Below are 22,509 nucleotides of genomic sequence, written 5' to 3'. Positions count from 1 at the left end.
TTTGTCCCTAAAATTAAAACCCAGCTTTTGTGTACTTTAATACACATTTCATAAGCCCCATCCCTGCCAAATACTTAAAAACTCTCAGTCACCCTGTTCTCTTCCATCAGCTTGGATAATTTTTAAGTAATGACATTGTTCAGTGTTTGTCGTGTCTGTAGAGCATTTTCATAATAACAACTACTGTTGAGCACACGGCCTGTGCCATGCTCTGTGCTTTGGCGGGACGGTTCCTGAGGATGTGTTCACGAGGACACCCCGCGCTCACCTCCCCCCCCCCCCCGCTGGCTCAGAAACCCACCATGGCTTTATCTCAGGTCCACACTTCACAGGGCCTGTTCCCTGCTCCTCCCCGCACCGCCCCCCCCGGGACTCCTGTCAACAGGCTTTGGGGCAGGGACCCCCCAGGGCTTTGCGGCACCTTCTTGGAGCTGTGGCAGCTTAGGACCTTCCCCGCCAGACTCCCCTCCCTCGGACCTCAGCTCACAGGCAGGTCCCCTAACAGCCGCTCTGCACCTGGCATCCCATCTTGGCGTCTTGAAAAACCTGACTAAAACCTCTTCCTTAAGGACCACAGTGCCCTTCGGGATAGACACCATCTTCCCGAGTTTCAGACGAGGAGATGGGGGCACTGAGCCGGAGCCTGGGGGGGGGGGCTTGTCGGGGAGGATGGTGAGAGGCTGCTTTTAGCTTCTGAGGCCGAGCGTGGCCTCTTCCACCAGGTTTTCTCAAAATCATTTCTTCACAGGAAACACTTTCTAAAGGGCTTTAAAACAGGCACACGGTCATGTTTTTTCAGAATGCCTGACATTCTGAGATTTGGCAAAATTTCTCAGATGAGACCTTTTAGATGAAAATGTGCTCTGAAAACACATCCTTCCACAAAAAACCGCCCTCTGCCTTCTAGTGACCAATTCGGCTTAGTCTGTTTCCTTTTAACGTGGCAGGGGTCACAGGGACACACGCCGAGGTGGACAAAGTTACTCCCCTCCATCGAAACTGGACTGTCCTGTTACTGTGTGGCCAGCGGTAGTGCGTGTCCACCCAGAGAAGGCAGGCGCGTCCCCACCTGTGCCACCCACCGCCCGGCCCACCGACACCGAAAAGGCTTTAAGGAAACCACGGCTGACTGCTGAGCAAGGCGACGAACCCTGGAGGGACGACTCCTGTCTGCACACGCCCCACCTCACCCCCGCGCACCACCTCAGGCCAGCAAAGCATGAGGGAGGACAAGGGGCCTCGTCCTGGAAGGTGCCGCAGCCCGAAACCAATTCCGGAAGGATTCCTTGCTCAGTCCTGGGCTGACCCACATGGGGCCCTGCCACCAGCGCTGTGATCCTGGGCGAGAGGGACTGGCTCACTGAAACGACCGTGAAGCAGCACTGAAGTGGGACCCACGGGTTCCGGAAGCCGGGCCTTCGGCAGACGCACATGCAGCTAATGACAGGGAAGGACCACGGCTGGGGCTGTCCTTGCCTCTGGGCTCCGTTGTCCTCAGGTGCCCATGTGTAACAGCCACTCCCTGCCACCTCCCGCCCCTGAAACCTCGCGCCTCCTGACACTCAGGACGCCAGGGCCTCAGCCACAAGCTTCCTCCGCCTGGTTCCTTTCTCGGAGCCTGAATTGTGACCCGCCTGGTCATTAGCTTCGTTGGGAAGAAGGGGAGTGGCCGGAGACAAACAGCTGCCCCGTTTCCTTCCAGCTGGCTTGGCCCGAGTTGCAGACAGGTGAGGACAGAGGAAGCTGGGACCTAGCTCGCAGCAGGACCAGCCCCTCCTCAGTCCCCTGGTGTGGACGCTGGAATCAGCGTTCCCTGAGGCAATCAACCTGCAGTTAGCACATCTGGGCGCCTTTCCTGACCTGAGTGGGGGCGGGGGTGACCCCTGGTGGCTGCGGTGTGCTAATGCACAACAGTCCCGAAGGGAATGGCATTGGCCGGCTGCCTTGTGGGCAGAAGCTGAGGGTGAGAAGGGGCAGGTCCTGGGCTGGGAGGCGTGGGGGGGGGGGTGCACTGAGGTGCACAGGAAGTAGCTGGTGAAACCCTGGGGGACAGAGTGGAGGTGGGGGCTGGACCTCGGGGCTGCTGAGGCATCCTGGCGGCGGGGTGGGGGGCTCAGGAAAACTGAGCAAGCCTGGCCTCTCATGTCTGAATTGCAGCTCTCTGAGCCAGTGGGTCTAGACGCTGCGGAGGGGTGGGGGTGTCAGAAGTGTGGGAGCACCGCCAGTACACACCCAGGCCCCAGCACCTCATGGGGCCTCACGGCCATGTCCCTCGGCCACGACACCGCCCGTCAGAGAAGGGTGGACTCTGCAGGGGCCAGTGTTTCTCCCCCACGTCAACTCCCAGTGAGCCACCCCAGAAACAGTGACGCTTCCCAAACTCAAGGACATCCTTTTAATCACAAACCACTCACCCTCAGTCTGGCCAGAGGCGGGAAGAGAGCTGAGGGTGGTTTATGAACACATCGGGACACCGAACGCCGAACACTCCCCAGAAATAATGACACTTCCATCCTGCTCCCTGCTGGCCCCCGCCCCCCTTCCTAGGGTGGCCTATGCCTCCAGCTGGGGGCTCCCAGGTGAATGCCCACATCATCACCACGCCGAGATCCTGTGACTGTTCTCAGGAAGAAGAGGGGACTTGGGGCTTCTCTGCCATCAGGGCCCAGGAAGCCATGGCCAGGCCAGGCCCGCAGCCCCCGGCCTCCCGGCCTGCCCCGCACTCGTGTGGCGGGGAGCTCCCGGGCCGCGGCCTACACGATACCCTCTGTGCGTTTGCTTCTCCAGACTACCAGCGCCGTCACGAGCAGGGTCACCAGGATGGGCACCACGATGAAGGGGCAGAGGATGCTGCTGGGCGGGTCCCGCACGGCCCTGCCGGAGACCGGGCAGCTTCTGAAGTAGTGCTGGTGGACAGTGACGAAGAAACTGTCCACTGCTGCGTTCGGCCAGAAGCAGCCCAGATTCCCCATCACGTGCCTGGTGCAGTCGGTGAGCTCTCCGTAGCTCCTGCAGACGGAAAAGCAGGTTGTCAGTCCCTGCGCAGGCCGGCGACTAAGGCGGGACCGAGCCGGGGGCGCTCCACCCCACTCCCACGCCTTGAGCGTCTCCGGAAGCCCAGGCTTAATGGCAGTGGCCCTGGATGGAGGAGACGAAGGTCCTGGACGGCTCCTGTGGGGGTTCCCCGGATGTCCTGCACAACCCCAGACCCCAGAAGGTGCGCTGGGGCTGCGGGATGTCCCTCCCTGCTCCTGAGAGCCACCGGAGGGGCAAGTCCACAGCCCATTCAGAGGAATGAATTAGTGAACCTGAAGAGAGGTCGGTAGAAATGACCCAAACTGGAGCACAAAGAGAAAAAACACAGAGCACCCAGAGCTGTGCTAACTTAGCAACATTCTCAGTAATATTGACTCCAACTTGTAAGCTGAGTCTCAGAAGGAGGGGAGGGAATAAAGCAAAAGAGATGTCTGAAGAAATAATGGCTGAGAAAAAAACTAATGAGACATCAATTCACAAACCCAGGGTCCTAGAACCCCAAACAGGAACAAAACCAAACCAACAGCAACAACAAACAGCCACGTAGATGTGTCAAAGTTAAACTCTGAAAACCAAAGATAAAGAAAAAAAAGTCCAAGAAAAAAATCTTGGGAGTCAGAGGAAAGACACCTATAGGGAACAATGATAGGCATGCTCGCCAACTTCTCACCAGAGACTACACACGTCTGGAGACGATGGGGTGGCATCTTCAAAGTATTGGTGATGGTGATGGGGGAACAAAACCGGCTGCCCAGGATCCTATACCCAGCCAAAATATCTTCCAAATATGCATTTGAAATAAAGACTGTTTACAGAGAAAAAGAAGCTGGGAGAATTCATTATGCTATAAGAAATATTAGTTCTTCAGTCAAAAAAATATAACAAAGAATTTGGGACCCACACAGTAAGAATGAAGATATTTAAAAGATACTTTTCTTTAATTTTTAATCTAGAAAGTGAGTCAATGGAGCAGAAGCCATCCATCAATATGGAGGCAACACTCAGGGAAGCTTTTGGAGGCTAGCTGGAAAAGGGTGGGGCTCCCCAGCACCCTCTACCGCAGCTCCTAGCCTGTGGCCTCTAAATCACTACGTCGCTGCGTCTGCCCTGACGGCTCTCTGGGTCATCACCCCAAGTGCACTGGGCACGGGGCCTCCCCCAGTCCATGCGAGTGGGCTAAGTGGACGAGGCCCAGAGGGACAGGCAGGCAGGGGCAGCAGAGGGCACGCAGGACCCGTGACCACTGGCGTGCGTTGTTCCCCAAGTGAACAAGGATTCATGTTTCATGTGGAAAACAGAAGTGGGAAAAGCCACAGGAAGTCCTGACAGACTGGGTCTCATTGTGGGAACAAATGAATTATTAGTACACGTCCAGTACGTGACGCACGGTAAGTGCTACACATGTCAGGTATTGTTAACATCCAAAGCCCAGCCTTTTAAGTCGGTGGTTGATCGAATTCACAGCTACGTGTTACAAACACTGGTTGGAATGACTATCTTCTCCCGCTTCAGACCCACCAAACCCACAGGTAGTTTCTGGTGTTCTGCAGATTCCGTGACAGACAGTCGATCCTAAACGCTGTCCCCTCATCCTCCGTGCCTGAGGAGCGGGGCTGGGATGTCCCCAGAAGGAGGTGTAGCCATCTCTGGGCTGGCCAGCCAGTGTGGGAAGGAGCCCCTGACCCAGGACCGGACAGCGCAGACCCCACGCTGAGGCCACAGCGAGGCTGAGCCTGTCCCGTGGCTATTCTAGGACCACGCACTCTCTTCTTGAAATGTTATCCCTCCAGTCTGCAAAGCCACCCTGCCTAAAAATAGCTGTAATGTGCAGTCAGCAGCGACTTCATCCTGTTTATTTATACAGAAGTGACAGCTGAAACTTTGAATAAATATTGTGAGCTCTGTCAGCAAGGATGTGATAAAAGAAGTCCCCTCACAGCACAGACATTCTTCTGTTCAAAAGGACACAGTAACCACTGAAGGGCCCAAAATAATCGTGAAAAAACATTTTTGTTTAACCCTCTATTTTCAGCTCTCATGTAACTGAATAGTTATCCTTTTTTGGCCAGGACTTTCTATTCTGGGTCTCTAGGCGAAAGTGGCTGAGGAATGTGTCCTGAGGACGATGGTGGGCGTTGCCAGGGACCCGGGTCCCCGGCACCACGGCTCAGGCCGTTCACTTGTTCACAGAAGGTGTCCACTGATGCCCACCAGCTGTGGACACACTTGTGGTTGCTGTTGTCCCCTAGCCAGCTCTGGCTGGCCCTGATGTGGAGTGTCTGGGCCCGGGCCCTGGCATGTCACAGACCTGGGTTCAAATCCTAGTTCCACCTCTTATTCCGAGTGATGCTAGAGCCTCATCTCACCGATTTGAGCCTTGGTCTCCTCATATTCAGATGAAGACACAGGTACCCACCTGACAGGGTGACTGGGCAGATCAAGTTAAATGGGGTTAAGCGTCCGACATATAGCAGGTGCCCCATAAGTGGACATTTTCTCATTTTTCTCACACTGGTATGTGGCGCAAAAAGGATACATTTCTTGTTCTAGAAACTCAAGCCAAAGTTGACCGGGCAATGTGTGTCTAAGCCCTCAGGAGTCTGAGGGTCAAGCATTTTGGATTTTGGTTCACTTTATCCGTACCAGTATTGGCCTCGATCTACCTGGGACAATTCACAACCTGGTGGCTTCCAGCAGCTTTAAATACCTATGGGGTGGGGGCCACTCCCTGGTGTCCTGGCTGTCAGAGCCGGTGAAGATAGAAGGGACCCATCTGAGGCTGGCCTGAGGAGCCTGTCAGATGCCAGACTGACACTCGTGGTGGGCATTCAGAGGCCGAGGTGTGTGTGTGTGTGCGTGTGAGACAGAGGGACACAGGTGCCCATGATGCTTTGGGCCAAATTGTTCTTCTGGAAATACAAATGACTAATAAGCATCTGAAAAAAAAGTTTAAGCTCACTACTAAGGATAAAAAAGGCAAACATCCAGATGGAATCCTTTTTAAAAGTAAGACTACTTACAGTTGGTGAAGATGCAGTGAAGGGAGGCAGGCACTCGATAAAATTGGTAGCATTTTTCTGAAAAGCAATTTGGCAACATGTGTCCATAACCTCAAAATCATGGACGCCCTTCGACTCAATAATTCTCTTTCTGAGGATTACCCTAAGTGAATAGCATGAAATGTAGACAAGAATAATGCACGATGATACTCACTGCAAGTTTACAATTAAGAAAAACAGTAAACAATAGGACAGCGGTGCAATAAATTGCTTACAAGAGCCTCTGCTTATAACGATTACGATGATACGGAGGAAGGAATTTTTAAGATGTGGGAAAATATTTACATCGTCCAGGATGTTCAGGGGGGTTCTCGCCCCCCGAGGCTCTGATATGAGGGACGCTTGTTCTCTTTTCTCTATTCTGGGGGGGAGATTTCCCAAGGTTTCTACAGAGAGCATACAGTGTTTTTATAATTACACATAAAAAGCGTATTTGGGAAAAGACCTGCAGCAAACGATGCTGACGTTACTGCACTCGCAGCCACGTGGGCTCCTCCTATCTGTGAAGTTTCCATTCTACAGAGAAGCAGCAATATCCTCAGAAATCCACAAACTCTGTTGTTTCGGCAGCAAAGAAACACTTGACCAATTTCCAGAGTGAAAACTGTATGTCGATATTCTTTGACTGTGATATTCAAGACCAGAAATTAGTAAGAAAACAGTGTATTTAAAGAAAATCTAATTTCTAGAAATGAAAGGTCACTCATAATTTTGGGGTCAAACAAGAATTTAAAAATTCAATTACAGGCTGTTAGGAAAATAGTCATGGTGATACTACATGTAAAAATTAATGGAATAGAGCTAGACAGCAAAAATTAAAAATTATTACTAAACAAACAAAAAAAGAAATTATCCAAATCAAGACATTTTTTTAAAAAACAACAAAATAAATCTCTCCAAAGGGCACCTAGTTTGAATGCACTAATAATTATTAAAAACTAATATTTATTGATATTTTTTAAAGCAGGAAAATAAATAAATAAATTCAATAGCTGATTCTTTAGAAAAATAGCTACAATGAAATAAACATTTCTGGATAGTCTAATCTAGAAAAAAAAGCAGAGAAAACATCAATATATAAAACCACAGAGAGGAGATTAGAAAAAGTACGCGATTAACATGCAAAAATGTGTGTTAAAAATTGGAAAAGCCTTGACTTGAGATACGTTTGAGGAAACTATAAACGGTCAAATATTGACTTAAAAAGAACAAAATCTGAGAAGAAAACCGGAAAATGTTATTAAGGAATTACATTCACAAAAGGTGCTAAACCCAGGCAGTTCTTTCAAATTCTTAAGATCACAGAAAAAAATGTTGAGCTTCCCAGTGCTTTTACCAAGTTAACCAAACCCAGGTTCAAAGCCTCTTAACACGGCAAGCCCACGTGCCTCGGAGTGACAGATGTCCTCCACTCTCACTTATAAATAGACACAAAAGTCCTAGGAAACACGTTAGCAAATTGAAGCTAGCCACACAGACACTGTGAAGGAGGTTTATTCCAGGAATGCTTGAAACCGCGACTGTCAAATCACACGTCATACGTCAAAGGAAAACAACACACGATCACTTCAATCCTAGTTCAGGAGGCACTTGATAAAATTCAACATTCGTTGCTGATGAAAAAGAAACAACTCGTAAAGCCCAAAGAAGTTCTCTTTGTAATGTGACAAACATCTTGCTCAAACCCACTGCACGCATCACATTTATGATTGGAGCCCTGGAGGTGTTTCCATCACAGTCAGGAATCTGCTTGTTTAATTTTCAGGTGGCAGCTCTGTCTTCTGCCTCGCGGTTTCCGCCTTTAGTGTCAGGTCTCCCACCCAGGACTTCAAAAATATTCACTGTGGAAACCTTCCAAAGCCGGGTGGGGCTGGCTGCTCACGGACCACTTCCTCTGGTGACAGAAAAGCCAAACAGTGGCCTGGCCTGTGTCAGGCTCAGAGTGAGCGTGCCAAGCCAGCCCATCTCCACAAAGGGCCCCGGAGCACACGGGAGGGGCTGGGGCTGGGGGGCGTGTGGCCCTAATGGCAGATAACCGATCCTCTGTGGTTGGCCTTTACCACAGAGCCAGGCAAGTGAGAGCTGGGGAGACTGCTCAGGACAGGGCACTTTTGGTGTTCTTGATGCCTCGGGGAACATACAGGAAGCCTTGTTAATTGTTTGACTAAAAACACTTCAGCTCAGGACACAGCCCTCGGCCTGGGCATGTGTGCTGGGCTGGCGGGATGCGCTCTGCACCCCTGGGATTGCAGAGGGAGTGGGGGAGACGGATGTTGTGCAATCCAGCCCTCCCTACACCAGGCTGGTCGGAGAGTTCCCAACAAACCGGGACAGTCCGATGAGGCAGGCGGAGGACGGTGATGCGTCTCTGCTGGCCCAGGGCTGACAACTGAGCTTGCAGATAGGAATGCTTTGAAATTACTGTGACCACTGCATGCAAACGCATACTTTAAGTTGAGGTTTGCCAAGGTTCCTACTACAGTTTATCTCCTGAAGTTATAGAACAAGAACTTCTGACAGCTTGGCAAAAAAAAAAGAAAAAAGCCAGCGCAGAGGAACTGCCAGCTCCCTCCCTGTGCGAGGCATTACAGCATTCCTGTGCAGTAACAAAAGCCAGCAACACGACAGGCTCCATGTCAGCCCCATGGGACGGGCACTCGCTGAGCGAGGCCGACAAATGCCTCTCTCGGAAAAGGAAGAAGATGCTAAAACAGAGGAAAAGGGCGAGAGGAGAAGACGATTGGGAAGGGCCGGGGTATCGTAGCTGGGTAGGAGGTGACGGCTCTTCCTGGAACACTCACTCACACGCAGCCCATCGAGGGAGGAGACGTCAGCTGACAAAGAGCAGCAGCTAGGTGGCCCGGGGTCTGTCTACCGGAGGAAGTGCCACCATTCTAGGACTCCGGGGAAACAGACATGGGCCGAGCCCTGTGCGGCCTCACGCTCCCGTTCCTACCCCCACCCCCGCAGGGCCTCTGGCTTCCACCCCTGGCATCCTGTGCTCTTCCAGCCTCTCTTCTGGCCGGAAGCCAGCCTCTCCCAGCCCCAAGACATTCCACAGAAAGAAAATGCAGGAGAGGTTTCTGGGGTCAGGCGAGCTTGGGGATGCTGGGGACAGTGGGGCAGTCACCACTCACACAGCACAGACACGGCCCCAGGGGACCTCAGGAGCCCAGCGCTTCCTACGTGCTTCACCCAGGTCCTCACTCCCCCTGAACCAATGCGCAGTGTCCTGTAGGCACGAGCGTGGTGAGACTCTCGGCCTTGGGGTCTGGACCCGGCTCCTCTCACACGCTCTGTTCTTATTTGTCTGCCTCTCAAGACCCACCGAGGACTGGCCTGCACCATGACCCCGCAGGCTGGAATGCCTCCCGTTCCCTCTTCTGGAGAGGCCGGCGCCCTCCACCCCTCCTGTACCCTCCTGTACCCTCTACAGCGGGGAGAGGCCCATCACGCGCCTCTTGAAACCCAGTCTGCAGCCCCCGCCCCCCGCCTCAGCCCTCGGGCCCTGACGCTGGCTGGCACTTTGGGGACACACCCCCTGGCTGTGTCCTCTGGGCCCCTCGGTGCCCCCGTCCCGTACCTGCCCCACCCCATCCCTCTGTACCCTATTGCTGCGGCCCATTTGCTGTCCCACTTTCTCCCTGAACTGTGACCTCCCTCAGGGAGGGCAGGCATGCCTGCTGTCTTCCCCGCGGAACCTCAGCCCTCCTGAAATGCACACAGTAGGGGTGAATGAGTGGCCAGGCTGATGGGCCCGCGACTGCAGGCCCCACCAGAGGGTGCTACTGAGCCCTTGCCCCCAAGCCCGGGGCCAGAAGGGAGGGTGTTCGAGGTCACTGTCTCTTCCAGCCTGGGCTGCCCTGCAGCCCAATGTGGACAGAACAGCTCTGGGGACATCTGAGGTTGCTGCCTGCATACGGGGGCCGCAGCAGGGAGTCCCAAGGCCCCACATGCCACTCAGAAGCACGGCCCCAAAGCCTGCACATTCAGAGCTACAACTGTCCCCATGCCAGCACCCACAACCTGCCCCCCGGATCTGGTAACCAGGAAGCACACTTTGGGGGAGCAGCGGGGGAGGCCCTGAGCAGATTCTTCAGCTCTGTTCCCAGATACTCTGTGTGCCGGCCGTGTGGGGGCCGGGAGTAGGATGGGGCAGGACGCCCCTTCCTCCAGGCCAGGGGCTCGGCCTGCTCCGTGGAGCACAAGCTGGGTTTCCGCTTCTGCCTCTGCCAGCTGCCCGGTAAAAGACGCAACCTGCCGAGCTGCTGTGTGTCCCTGGGCAAGAGGCTCAGCGTCTCTGAGTGCTGCATCTCCACCTGGGAAGACAGCCCCAGGGTTGAGATGGAGACAGGACGAGCCAACACACAATAGGGGATGGGCCCTACAGGGAGAAGGGCCCCACTGAGGCAACTGCTATCAACTGGGGGTACACCAGGGTTTTCCTGTATTTTGGGGAGATTTGAACAGTTTAGCGGACAACAGAGCCTTGCCGCCACACCGGGCAGCTCTCAACCCAGCCCTGGTTTCCTGAGCTTCTCAGTGGTTAGGCCACAGCACGGCTCCAACATCTGCTCTCGTGGGGTTTGCACACAGAGCGCCAGTTCCCCACCAGCCCCCAGCTCTGAGCTCAGCCCCGCCCAGCCTGCTGAGAACACCCATGGGCTGAGGAGCAGGCGGGGCCTAGAGGGGGACAAGGGGGCTCTAGGGGCACAAAGCCACAGAGACAAGGAGGGAGGCAGGCACCTGGACGGGGCGGGCAGAGCTCGCCATGGCTGCCTCTCCAGCCACCTAGCCCAAGTTGGGGCTGGTCAGTCTGTCCACAAGGGGTTCTAGGCTCCAGCTGAGCACGTGATGCTGGGTCCTGGGGACAGGCCAGGCCCAGTCTCGGCCCCCCTGGATGATGGACACCAGATAACTAAGAGGGCGACATGGGAGCCACTCGGGGAGCTGCGCGAATGTAGAACAGGGAGCCGCTCAGGCTGGGGGAGGTGCCCACATGCCCGCAGCCGCTGCGTCCTCTGGGGGCCACACACCACATCCCATGACGATTAAAGGCCTGGCCCTGCTGTTCAAGGACAGGACACACTGCCACCTGTTCACTGGGCACGGCCACTCCTCACAGAGCTCTGCCAGTAGGTGTTCCTGTCCCCTCCTTACAGGCGCGGGAGCTAGGAGGTGACCCATGAGCCGAGGTGGCAGTGTGGTGGGTGGCCCAGGGGCTGACTTGGGGTTTGCAAGGCTCCCCCACACAGGCCGCTGCTTCCTCTGCCCCCAAGGAGCTCCTCTCGGGTAGGGGCCGGGTAGGGGACGTCCTGGCCACCGGCTCCTCCCGCTGTCCCCCGCCACCCCCTTTGCCTCCCTCCACCACGCCTGTTCGGTTGGCTCTGCCCCAGGAGGGGAGAATCTGGGCGCCTCTGCCCGCTGGGAGGAAGTGGGAGGGTTCTCAGTTCATTCTTGGCTCCACAAGGAGCGCGCTTTGGCACCAGACACCCTGCCCAGGGGCTGCCAAGCAAGACTTCCCACGGAGAGGGACCACCGGGCGGACGGGTGGGGGCATCATGCCTCCTCTGAGAACAGGCCAGGCAGGAACCAGCCTCCTGGGGTCTGTGGCTCACAGACATGAAGCCACAGCTTTTAAATTTGGGGGTGTCCCCTGAGGGCCCAGCAGGTAGGGGTGTCGGTGCCTGCAGTGATCCCAGTCCTGGGGTCTGAGAGGGCCGGGAACCATGATGGCTCACCCAGCTGTGCTCACTGTGGGCCGGGCTCACTGCGATGCCCTGGAGGAATTCCTAGGACCCCCAGGTGGACACCCAGGTCTAGGGCTCCCCCTGGGCCCCAGGGCTCCCACCCCTGCCAGGACACGATGCACACACGTGTCTGAGTTCCAGGATTAGGCTTGACAGCCAGGCACTATATTTGGACACCACACCCTGGAGACATTGCAAGGCCACAGCGGTGGCTGGAAGGAAGGGCTTTTCCCTCCAGTGCACCCTTGGTCCCACCATCAGGCCCACCCAGAACACCGCTCTCAGTCCGCCCTGCCCAAGAAACCCTGTGTCTCCCTGAGGCCACTGGACTGATTTCACAAGGACCCCCACGGTCCCCCCACCCCACCCCAGGCTCCTGTACTGGGCTCACCCCCACCCACACATCCCACCAACTCCCTGTCTCCATCCAGACTTCCCCTTCCGTCTGTCCCCCTCCTATCTGTCCTACCTCGCTTGGAGCTGAGGGCAACACTGAGTGGGGGAAGGGCAGGGCCCTGGAACAGCCTGCACCACAGAACAGGGAGTGGCGGCGGGGCTTCGTTTGGGCGCCGAGCCTCAGTGCTTTTTCACCTGCAAACTGGGTACAGTGGTCTCCGGCTCAGAGCAAGCAGGTGTGAGCGCCCGTGCCCGGTAGAGGCAGTCACAGCGAGGCTGAGGAGCCCCCCAAGGCCCGCGCACCCCTTGCTTGCATGGCACTCTGGCCACACAGCTGCAGGTGAGCCTCCGCCTCTGACGGGGAGCCCTGTGCGGACAGGTGACATTTCTCAGTCTCCTCAGGACAAGGCCCAGCGTTGTGCGTGAGGGAGGGAGAAAGGGAGGGAAGGAGAGAGAGAGGAAGGAAGGAAGGAAGGAAGGAAGGAAGGAAGGAAGGAAGGAAGGAAGGAAGGATTGGCCTCCTAACCCGATGGGCCCGCTGAGGTGCCAGCAGCTGAGACGTTCCCCGTGGACTCAGCCTGCGCCTGGCTCCAAACAGGCTACAGGATGTGACAGAAACGGCCCTGCTGGTCTTGTTGGATGTGCAGGCTACCAGGCCAGAGGGACAGGGACACCAAGAAATGACCCCCCACCTTCAAGAAATGAACCCAGCAGGAGGCAGAGCTCAGTGCCCCCAGGACTGGACGCGCAGAAGGAGCTGCCCAGGGGCCTGAAGTGACCACCAGGAAACTGCGGCAGAAGCCTGGCTGGTGCCTGCTGTCCCTGCAGGAACCCTGCCCTGGGGCCTGGGGGACAGGGCCATTCCTGAGGGGCCCCTCCCTCCTGGGAAAGGCAGAACGAAGCCCGGGTCTCGTCTCCAGCAGGCAGAGGTGGCAGCCTCGCTTCTGCCGTGCCAGATGGTCCGGGGCAGGGTGGACGAGAGGGCTCTGGAGCCACTGGCATGGGTTCAGACCCCGCCTGCCCCCTCCCTGTCGGTTTCCTGACCCTTGAAGACCCTCCCCAGGAGGGGGGTGTGGTCTCCAGGGTGGGTGGCCTGAGTCCCCCAGGCTCCTGAGAAGGTGACCTCTGGGCAGAGTAGCACTGTCCTGGCACAGCTCATTGTGCCACCAGGAGAGGGGGCCCTGGTTGTGGCTTCATGTGCCCTGACAGTTTCTTGTTCTGTCCTCACCTTGGGCAGAAGGCCATGCCAGCTGGAAGGGTGGTCTCTCGCCAGGTTCCTGAGGGGAGGCCCTAATACCAGGTGGAGTGTTGGAGCCGGGGGCCAATCCCCACCTAGTGTTGGGGCTCACCCCCAGGAGTGGGACAGGCCCCCCCACAGCCCCTGCTAAGTCCTTAGCAAACAGTTCTGCTGTGCCAAACTGAACATCTGGTTCTGAACCCCTTCAAGGTGCCACGTGCCCTCACTCCACTTTTCAGAGGAGAACCGTGACGGAGATGGGGCAGGAGCAGGCCACCCTGGCCCCAGGGCCTGCTGACACTTTGTCTGCCTTCCTAGGAACACGTGCCCATGGAGGAGTGGAAGCACGGGAGATGCTTCCAGAGGTCCACGAGGGTTTTCCGTGACTCAAAACCATCCTGGGGCGCAAGCCTGGGCCTTGGAGCAGCCAGTGCACCAGAAGCACGCAGGGAAGTAAGTGTCTCTGAGACCTGCAGGGAGTCAGACCTTCCCGGCTGCCGGGACTGACTGGAGGGGGTCGGACACCGGTGCTGCCCGTCAGCCCACATCCCCGGTGGTCCTGGCTGCACAGGGTCTGAGCACGTGTGTCTTGAGAGCTGCCCAAAGGGCCCCCCACCGGAGGCCCCCTGCACAGTCCCAGGGGCTCTGGGCCGAGTCCTGCCTGCTTCGCACTTCCACTGTTCCTGCCAGGTCCCCCGGCTTTGTCAGCCTGCATCAACCACATCAGAAAGGAGGAGGTCATATTAAAAAAATAAAATATCTTCTGCCTTCTCTGATAACATGATAAAAACCCAGAGACAATGGAACAACAGCTCCATGAACTTCACAAACCGAGGCTGCTCAGTGTCGATTTACTATCCTGCCAACCTGTCGCCCAGGTACGAAGGCAGCAAAAAGCTCCTTAGAAATGTTTGGATTCTGAGAACGTGTTAATCACATGGCGTATTTCTAGGATCCACTTCACAGAGTCGCGTGGATTTAATAGCTACTTGTAAAAGGGAACGATGATGTTAAAAAATAATGAGCCGTGTTTGAATTAACAGCCTAATTGCAAAGATAAGTGACCAAGAGCCCTGTCAGACAGAGGGTTGTTACTTATACAGGTCAGAACAAGGCAGTGTAAGAAATAAAACTGAAACGGATGACAGAAAGGAAGAGATTTTAGGACAGTAACTGAAATCTGTGAGGAGATGGGGGAGGGGGAGAGAGGGAGGGGAGAGAGACCGGGAGAGATGGAACTCCTTTCATCCAGCAAAGGCCGGAAACGTGGTTTGGGAGGTAAGGACATCGCCACAGGAATCAGAGCATCACTGTTTCATGTTTCACAGCTGGCTGAGGGAAAATTAACATGCCAATAGTTCAACCTCATTTAAACGGTAAAGGAAAATGTACATATTTCAATAGTGGGGGAGAAAAATATCAGTGTGGGAAGATAAAAATCAAAACGAAAGATGGAATGCCAGAAGATAGAAAGTAAAGGACAAATAGGAAGTAATTTCCTTTGGTACAGGGCTTGTCACTCTCCAGATGAAAAACCAACTCCAGCAATATGATGTTTGCAAGAGAGGTCATTAGAATTACCTCAGAAGACTAAAAGGAGTTATCGGTAAACTTCAAGTCATTGAAATACTGGGATTTCAATGTTAATATGAGGCAAAGAATAATTTAAAGCAAAAACCATTCAACGTGATAAGGAGAGATGTAATGGTGTTTGGTTGATAATGACGGCATAATGACATGGAATCTAAGTGCTATGAAAATGGAGCAAAATGTATATGTAAAACCCTGCTAGAAAAAGGAAACAGAAACAATCACTATGATTAGAACTGAAGAATCTAATATTTCATCATCCAGCACACAAAAATGCAGAAACACATAAACTTGCTGAATAACACGACAACGCAGAATTCGTGGTTGTTTTGGTGGAAACGAAACAGAATGAACAGAACACACTTCAGGTATTCATGGTATGTTCACAGGAGGTCATCACACACCAGATCTCAAAGAAACATCTCAGTCACAACACAGAAGCGGAAATTACGCTCTTATTTCATTCACTACGTCAAGAGAAGAAGAGATTAAGAACCACACAGAAAGAAAACATATGAGAATTAAAATAAACTTGCCTAAGGGTAAAACTGTCTTACAAAGGAAGTCAAGTAACTGTCTTTTAAGAAAATCAATGGAAAAAAAATGGACATATCAAAATCTACACAAAGTGATGGATAATGTCCTTAGGGAGAAACGTCACAGCTTTAAATGCTTTTTATTATGTTTTTAAAAAGGTGAGAAAAATGATGACCTAAATAAACATCTAAATTATATCTTAAGAAAGAAGCAAGTAGTTCTTTAAAAATGAAAAGAGAAGGAAAAGTGAAAGACAAAAGTTAAAGCCAAACATTTTAAAAAGACATTTTCTGAGTAAAACCTAGCCCATTCTCTCAAGACTCTAAAAGTGGGCAAGATTACAGAAAAAGTGGGCAGCCTCATTTCCCTTTGATGAAGGAGGTGGCCTTGAAACAAAGAAAAAAAAGGAGAAAAACTTACAGATAAAACAAAACTTGAATACATAGGCTACTGAACATTTAAAGGAATATTACATGTCATCATGAGTTAGTGAGAAATCTGAGGGAAACAGACTGAATAAACAAAGCTGAAATACAAATAGCAAACAAGAAAGTCAAAATTAACCCATCGTGGAGGAAGAAACTAGAGGAAAAGTCCCCGAAACTACATAGATCTGATGGCTTTAGTGATGAATTCATTCAAACTTCCGAAGAATAAGTTCTCACATCACATAAATTATCTCCCACCCTGACTCCAACCGTCATCTGGCACGTACATGCCCCTGCGCACATGTGATCCTGATCCTAACACCTAGTTAAGGACACTCATGAAGGGGACAGTCAGGAACTGTTCATGAAGCAAACAGTACGAAACGCGTGTTACTGGGGAGGAAAAGAGGGTCCCACAGAGTTCACGCAGCCATGAAGTCAGCAGGATTCGTGCCCAGCCGGGTCCCACTCAGAGCCCCATATTTGGTCCACTTGCTCCATGAGGGTTTTTCTACTAATTGCTAAAAGTCAGTACCCAAAGTGACAACCTATCAATCCAGCTAGGCCAGCTGCCCATCCCCAGGACACATGGGCCCCAAGGTGCTCCCATGGAGAGGACCTGTACGTGAACGGCTCTCCCAAGTTGACTAATCGATTGGCCAGTCAGTTAGAAACTCAGTATGACTTTTTATGGAATTTGGCAAAATGGTTCTTTGGTTAGTTTGGAGAACTAGGCAGAAAATATACCAAAGAAAGCAAATATAATGTGAAATATGATGAAGACAAACACTCTAAGAAAGGATGAGGTCTTCTAAATTGTAGAAAATATTATAAAGCCATGGTTAACCTAAGTGGTCGGGTATGGCTCCAAAATGTTAAGTAAAAATTAACTGAAACAGAAATGCGAATGCACACAAGAATGCATCGTGTGTTTAGCTGAGCATGTCAAGACAGAGGAGGGAAGAAATGAGATTTTAAAAATTGTGTTAGGATGATTGAGCTGGAAGGAAATGAATTCTAATTCATGTCTTAATGTAACTACCCATAGTTACATTATTTCAAAACACAGAACAACTAAATAGAAACAGATCATAATACTGTAGCCATATAACTCTCAAAATTGCAAGAATTGAATTTGTGGAACAGATAGGACTGTGCCAAAACCACAGACCTGAGCGGTGGAGACACACATGTGTTCAACGTATAACTAATTAAATAAAACATGGAATGTAAATATCGAAAGAGACACAAATTGAAACACGAAGAGAAAATATTTACAACAAAATGACAAATAGCTCATCTCTACAAGAGCCAAGAGTTCGCAAAAGACTAAAAATACCACCCCCATGACTCAAACGATAAATAGCAAATAGCGAAGGTTATGGTCAGACAATTTGCACTTGAAAAAAACAAATTGCCAACAACTGTCAGAGAAAATAGCTCAACCTTCCAACAGCCAAAGATGGGCAAATTACAACACAAGAGAAAACCTCATTTAAACCTGCAAAAATTAAATCTCCACAAACTCAGTACTCATGAACCTAGGGGGAACTACAATAGCAGGAAGCCAGAAATGGCTCAACATAAGTAGGACTGAGAAGTCAGGACACGTGACTGCGCTGGGCTGTCCCCACCAGGCCCTGGCACCGAGGGGAGCTGGCCCTCCCTTGCTACCCAAAAGGCGTGTCCATTTGAGAAGGTGCGTCCTTCATTTTTTGGCTGGAAGGAGAGGGGACTCAGGCCTCGGAAGCATCTGTCCCAGGGGATGAAGTCCCATAAGACACTCGGGCAGAAAAGTGTCCTCAAAGTGTGCATGGGAGGCGGGCTGCTGCGCATAGCTCCCTGGAGGCCATCCCACAGTGGACCGGGAGTGTCCCTGGCCCCGTGTGTGCTCGGGACATGTCTACCAACGGATGGATGGATCCCGGGAGGCCCCGTGAGTGGGCTTTTGGGGCCTGTGGGGGCAGGGTGAGTGCGGGGAGCGGGGGAAGGTCAGCATTAGGACGGGACACTTGCTCTGGTCCCCCACCAGGTGACTCCGCCACACACAAGCCACAAGACACTACACACCTTCATCCCTGTCTGCTTCTCTGCCACTCCGTGCTGCCCTGTCCCCTCCATGTGACAGCTCCAAGCGACAGCTGTCAATGAGGTGAGCACGCCTGGCCTGGCTCCCTGCACAGCCGAGTCCCCTCTGCACAGCGTGGACAGTTCTGGGGCTTTTCATGCTGTTGGGAGGGTCCCAGCACTGTGTCCAGGGGGCAGATGAGGGCGGAAGGCGCCCTGCAGAGAGCCCCCCGTCACCAGGATGAGTTCCACCAGGATGAGTTCCTCCACCTGCCGCCCTGTTTCTGACCTTGGACGTCCTGACACACAGGCCTGATTTCATCCCCAAACGGAGGGGGTTGCGAAACAGGGCAATTAATCATTTGACGGGAAGAGACGGCACAGCAGGCCCGGTGCTCAGTGACCACTGTGTCTGGGGAGCATCTGCGCCCTCTCCCAGGGCCAGAAAGACACAGCACTGGAGATGAAGGGAAGCTGAGGACAATGCAGTGGCCCTTGGGCGTGGAAAACTAGGGGCCTGCAGACCTCACTGGCTTCTGGCTTCCCCGTACCACGAGGGATTCCTGGGCACTTGGCCTCTGTGGACGCATTTCCCTGGGATCTCTCTGAGAAAGGAAATGGGGTTCCTCCTCCCAAGCCCCCTAGCTCAACAGGTGGGCGTCCCCAGGCCCTCTGGGGATCATCCTCAGAGCCCGCCATGGAGCAGGAATGCCGACTCCAGGCAAACCCCAACTCTAAGGGCCCCCCACCTCCTAAAGGAAGACAGTCGTTCTGGCTGGTGGGATACAGCCAGAGGGGTGCCTGCTGGCGGGGTGGGGCTGTGTGCCTCGATCCGAGGACCTCCCCACCCCCCACCCACTCCAAGGCCTCAGAGTGTCCCTCTGACTTCTCCCATATCTGCCTGCTGCAGGGCTGGCTCTGGGCACATAGAGGAGGACAGTGGATTTCCAGACCCTTCCTCCTCCTCTTCCCCCTCCGTTGTGAGCACAGATCTGGGTGCACAGTCCCAGATGGCGCCTTTCTTTCTTTGCCAGGTCATAGGTCCCATTGCCCAGCCCCGGCTCTGCTGCCCGGTCAGCCAGGCTGAGCTCCTGAGTCCGGGCGAGGGGCCTGACAGGCCTTTGTCATTGCTGTCCTCACCAAGACATCCGCTGGCTCACAGCCGGGCCAGGGGTGGTGCTGTGGGCTCGTGGTGCTGCCTGCAGACCCTCCTCCAGCAGGAGCAGCGGCGTCCCTGCAGGCTCTGCTGAGATGCCCTCTAGGCTGAGACCAGGAAGGTGTCTGAGTGGGTGGAGGACAAGGGTCTGCCCCTCTCCCTCCGCCCACCCAGCAAACACTGAGTCCCAGGATGCCTCCCTGTCACAGCCTGGGCCTCTGTCCACTGCCTGGGCGGGGCTGCTCTGGCCTCTCCCAGCAGCCTGACCCTCGCAGAGTCCAGGGTGGCTGCTGAGAGCTCCAAGCCCAGCCCAGGTGGTCCTCCCCACTGCCCACAACCCCCCACAGGATGGTGGCCCCTCCACCTGCACACACGCCGTGAAGACTTGTGGGGAAGGTGACATGAAGCCCTGAGAGGCGGGCCCTGGGGAGGCCGAGGCGAACACCCTGCCCCAGCTACTGAAAGCTGTGTGCCCAGAGTTCCCTGCGGGCCCAGGGGACAAGAGCAGTGTCCTCCGCAGACCAGCCTGGCTTCACAGGGAGTGTGGGCGGTTGTCCTGGCAGAGCCCCTCCTTGGAGGGCACCTGGGACAGAGGGTGAGTCTGGGCTCTGGCGACACATGAAGGATTGCCCATCAAGGTGTGCATGGCAGCGGGGCCTGGGCATCTGTGCCAGGTCCTCCCAATAAGAATGTGGCCCACGTACTCGTGGGCACCGGGCAGGTCCCAGGGAAGATGAATCCCCCAGGGGCCACAGCCAGCTCTGGAAGCCCAGGCTGCGCCGGAAGCCAGGGGTCCCGGCGGGGCTCTGGTGACCAGCTTGCAGGCACCCTGGGCATGGCCCATCCTGAGGCCTCAGGGAGGTGGGCTCAGTGCAGCAGGACCCCCGGGGAGAGTGACAGGCCACTGTCCCAGAGAGACCCCGGGGGTTGAAGAAAGGTGCCTCCCTCTCAGTTCCTGTTGGAATTCAAAACAGAAGCAGCTGTTTCAATGGCGGGCCACTGACTCTTGACGGGTCACACAGAGAAAGCCTTTTGTTCCCACAGCAGAGGCGACTCTCAGCAGGTGGCGGGCAGGGGTTGGGGAGGGGTTCCCAACCGTGGGTCAGCGCCCTGCCTGAGTAACTGCGCTGTAGTCGGCACGCTAAACATTTGTTCTAGGTGCTTCCATTAACACGCTGTGCTGCTGCCCCTCCCTGCGGCCACAGGCCCCTCCTCACTGTGGGGCCGCTGCTCGGGCTGGGATGGAGGGCTCTTCATTGCCCATCACGGGGTCAGCACAGCAGAGAGGGACCCCCCAGGGAGGCAGGCCATGGGGACCGGGGCTGTGGAACCCAGGACTGTGTAACTGACACTGCTGTGAGCAGAGGCAGACATGGTCAGCATTTACAAGCCCGGAAGCTTTAGGGCGGGGAGAAGGAGGCGCCTGGACTGGCATGAAGGTCAAGGTGGGGTCCCCGGGGGCCGCTGAGCTGCGAGGACTGCGCCACCTCTGACATCTTTCCCCTGCTCCAGGTGACACCTCAGAGCCTGCCCCTGTGCAGGAGGGGGCACCGGGGGTCCTCTGACCTCTGCAACCCGCCCCGCCTTTCTTGTCTTGGGGAGGAAGCCTGACACGCGGCCCCTTTGAAACCCACCATTTTCTAGTTCCCCGTGTTCGAGACTCTTCTCCTTCCTGTCCTGCTCGTGTCTCCCTCCCAGCACTCAGGAAGCTCCCTGGACATGAGCCTTCCTGAGGACACATTTCTCTTGTTCTCTACAGCTCCCTCAACTCGATTAGATTCCCAGTTAATACACTAAATTACATTAAGTTTCCATTAGAAACCAGGGCTGCAGTTTAATGAGCTAACCCCGGGGACATGCTGGGCTTGGCCTGGTGCACGGAGGGGACCTGCTCTGCTGAGCCCATCTGCCCTGCGTCCAGCCCAACTGCCTGGCTCTCTGCCTGTCCGCCCCTCACCTCAGGGCCCTGCTCCCCTGCTGGACGCTGCACCCCTCACTGTGAGGGTCCTCCCACCTGGACACGTGGTCCCTCCCCCGGCTGTGCCGAGCCTTCTCTCTGGCGCCCGCTTCTCCTCTCCTGCCACCCAGTCATTTGGACTGGAAAGTCGGCCCTTGGCTCAAGCACCAGGCAAGTGGGCCTCACCAGGCCTGCTGGACAATAGCAGGGGCCGAGATGGCCGCCGAAGGCCAGCACCCACCTCCCAGAGAGCCACGCTCATACAAAGACAGGGCACGCCACACCTCCCAGGCCACCTCGTGCCTTCGGCAGTGTCAAGAGCTGGGACTTTGGACTCAAAGAGACCTCACCAGGGCAGACAAAGTGGGGATCGCAATAGTTCTGCGTCCCGCCGAGCTTGCTGCTTACTTCGATGAGGTAACATGTTAAGCGCTTAGGCCTAGCACGTAGGAAATGCTTCATAAACACTAGCTGTCATCGTGAACCCGTCTTGGAATGAGGTAAGTGGTAACGAAGTAAACGCTCAGTAGACGGAACCCACTGCTGGTTCTGGAGCAGAAAGTGATGTTATAGAAGCAGGTGACGCGAGGAAGGTTTGAAAAGGGGGCTGGTTTAGAAAGGGCAACGTGCACAGGGAAGTTTGCTACAGGACGGCGGTGGCAGCTCAGGTCCCTGGGGGCAAGACGGCCTTTTCATAAACCGGACAGCACCCCTGGGAAAGGTGACATTCGCTCCACCGTTCACACCGCTACCGTAATAAACTCCAGGCAGAACGGGAGTTTCGGTGTGACACGGAAACCATGCAAGCTCGAGAAGGAAACACGGTGGATTCCTCTTGAACCTGGGTGTAGAGAGAGGCTTTCCAGCTGTGGCTCAGATCCAGAGGAGATAGGAGACGGATGCACGTGACTACGTGAACAAAATTACGTGGCAACAAGAACACCAAAAACAAAGTCGAAAAGCAACTGACCGACCGGGAGAAAACAGCTAACGCATAGTGCAAAGGCTGAGCATCTCTTCTAACATGTAAAGAACTCTTTAAAAGGGGCCATAAAACTGATAGAAACGGGAAAAGACATGAACAAACAATTCTCAAAAAGGGGTAAGAATGGCCCTCAAACACAGGAAAGATGTTGAGATTGGCTCATCCTTAGGGATGCAAATTAACACAGCCCTGAGACACCATTTCTCTGTTATCACCTGGGGAAAATTCCAAGGTCTGTGGGGAGGTACCCGCTCCCCACCACTGCTGGTGGGGATGAAACTGGTGTAGCCCTTCTGGAGCGGGGGTGGGGG

General features: G+C 54.3%; 1 protein-coding gene across 2 annotated transcripts in view; it reads right to left on the bottom strand.

The window, feature by feature from the left end:
- Nucleotides 1-2,380: 2,380 nt before the first annotated feature.
- The window catches only part of RAMP1 (receptor activity modifying protein 1), a 36,457-nt gene continuing 16,328 nt past the window's right edge, over nt 2,381-22,509 (bottom strand). For both annotated transcript variants that reach the window (XM_019630296.1, XM_019630305.1), the window contains exon 3: nt 2,381-3,009. In XM_019630296.1, coding sequence (XP_019485841.1) covers nt 2,754-3,009 — 256 coding nt within the window. In that variant the 3' untranslated portion in view covers nt 2,381-2,753. The remainder of the gene's footprint in view (nt 3,010-22,509) is intronic.

Source organism: Hipposideros armiger, unplaced genomic scaffold (genome assembly GCF_001890085.2).
Source record: "Hipposideros armiger isolate ML-2016 unplaced genomic scaffold, ASM189008v1 scaffold_17, whole genome shotgun sequence".
Lineage (NCBI taxonomy): Eukaryota > Metazoa > Chordata > Mammalia > Chiroptera > Hipposideridae > Hipposideros > Hipposideros armiger.
This window is presented reverse-complemented; position numbering and strand designations above follow the sequence as displayed.